Source organism: Danio aesculapii, unplaced genomic scaffold (genome assembly GCF_903798145.1).
Source record: "Danio aesculapii unplaced genomic scaffold, fDanAes4.1, whole genome shotgun sequence".
Classification (NCBI taxonomy): Eukaryota; Metazoa; Chordata; class Actinopteri; order Cypriniformes; family Danionidae; genus Danio; species Danio aesculapii.
In genome coordinates this window covers 27,501-28,527 of record NW_026613843.1, presented here as the reverse complement: position 1 = coordinate 28,527, position 1,027 = coordinate 27,501, and the positions used below count along the sequence as shown (strand labels likewise).

General features: G+C 47.2%; 1 protein-coding gene across 1 annotated transcript in view; it reads right to left on the bottom strand.

Annotated features, from left to right (window-relative positions):
• Nucleotides 1-8: 8 nt before the first annotated feature.
• Nucleotides 9-1,027, bottom strand: part of LOC130220459 (cyclin-dependent kinase-like 5) — a 19,863-nt gene continuing 18,844 nt past the window's right edge. The window contains exons 5-7 of the mRNA XM_056452737.1: nt 632-768; nt 376-496; nt 9-269 (exon numbers count right to left, since the gene is read on the bottom strand). Of these exons, the coding sequence (XP_056308712.1) occupies nt 166-269; nt 376-496; nt 632-768 (362 nt within the window). The 3' untranslated portion in view covers nt 9-165. The remainder of the gene's footprint in view (nt 270-375; nt 497-631; nt 769-1,027) is intronic.

Sequence of the window (1,027 nt, the reverse complement as noted above, 5' to 3'; positions counted from 1 at the left end):
TCCACTGACGGACAGAAGAGCAGACCGAGGATCTCCTGATGTTAGACTGATCCAGCAGGACCGGAGATCTGCACGTGTGTGTTTAACCACTGAACAGCAGAACATTTAACAGACAGTCTAGAGACCTGACACACACACACACACACACACACACACACACACACATCATGTGCATACAGTGTGGGCGTGGCCACAGTCACACACATTACCGAAGTCACAGAGTTTGAGCACGTCATCAGAGCTGATGAGGAGATTCTCCGGCTTGATATCTAGAAAAGCAGAGAAACACAGATCCATCACTCACACACACACACACACACACTAAACTATAATGTAATGCCATATACTGTGTGTGTGTGAGTGTGTGTGTGTCACCTCTGTGGACGATGTTGTTCTTGTGGCACCAGTGAATGGCTTTGGTCAGCTGGTAGATGTATGTGCGCACCTTATCAGGTGGAGCTCCGTTAGGCATATCCTCCAGCAGCTCCAGCATGTTCTACAACACACACACACACACACACACACACACAAAGAAAAACACACATGTATGAACATTAGATAATGTAAAAAATCCCACGCTCACAAACACACACACACTCTCATGCCTACACACACTCTTTCACACACACACCTTCTCCATGTACTCAAACACCAGGTAGAGTTTCCCGCGCCGCCGGAACGCCTCCTTCAGCTCCACAATGTTCTCCTGCTTCAGTGTGCGGAGCATCTTCAGCTCCCGCATGGTCGTCTCCTTCACCTCCTCATTCTCTGCGCACACACACACACACACACACACACACAGTAACCGTCATTATTTCTGTGACCTTTATTTGCTACATTAATGACACACACCCCTCTGCAGTTGTAATGAAACCCTGACTGATCTCTAAACACATGTGACTGTTAAATCCCTTTATTCATTATGGCTTATCTACAGTGCATCAGGACAGTGTTGATAGCGCTTCACTTTTTCCAGGATTGTCTTGAGGCTCAAGGCTGGGGAAGGTTACAGAAACATTTCTGCTGC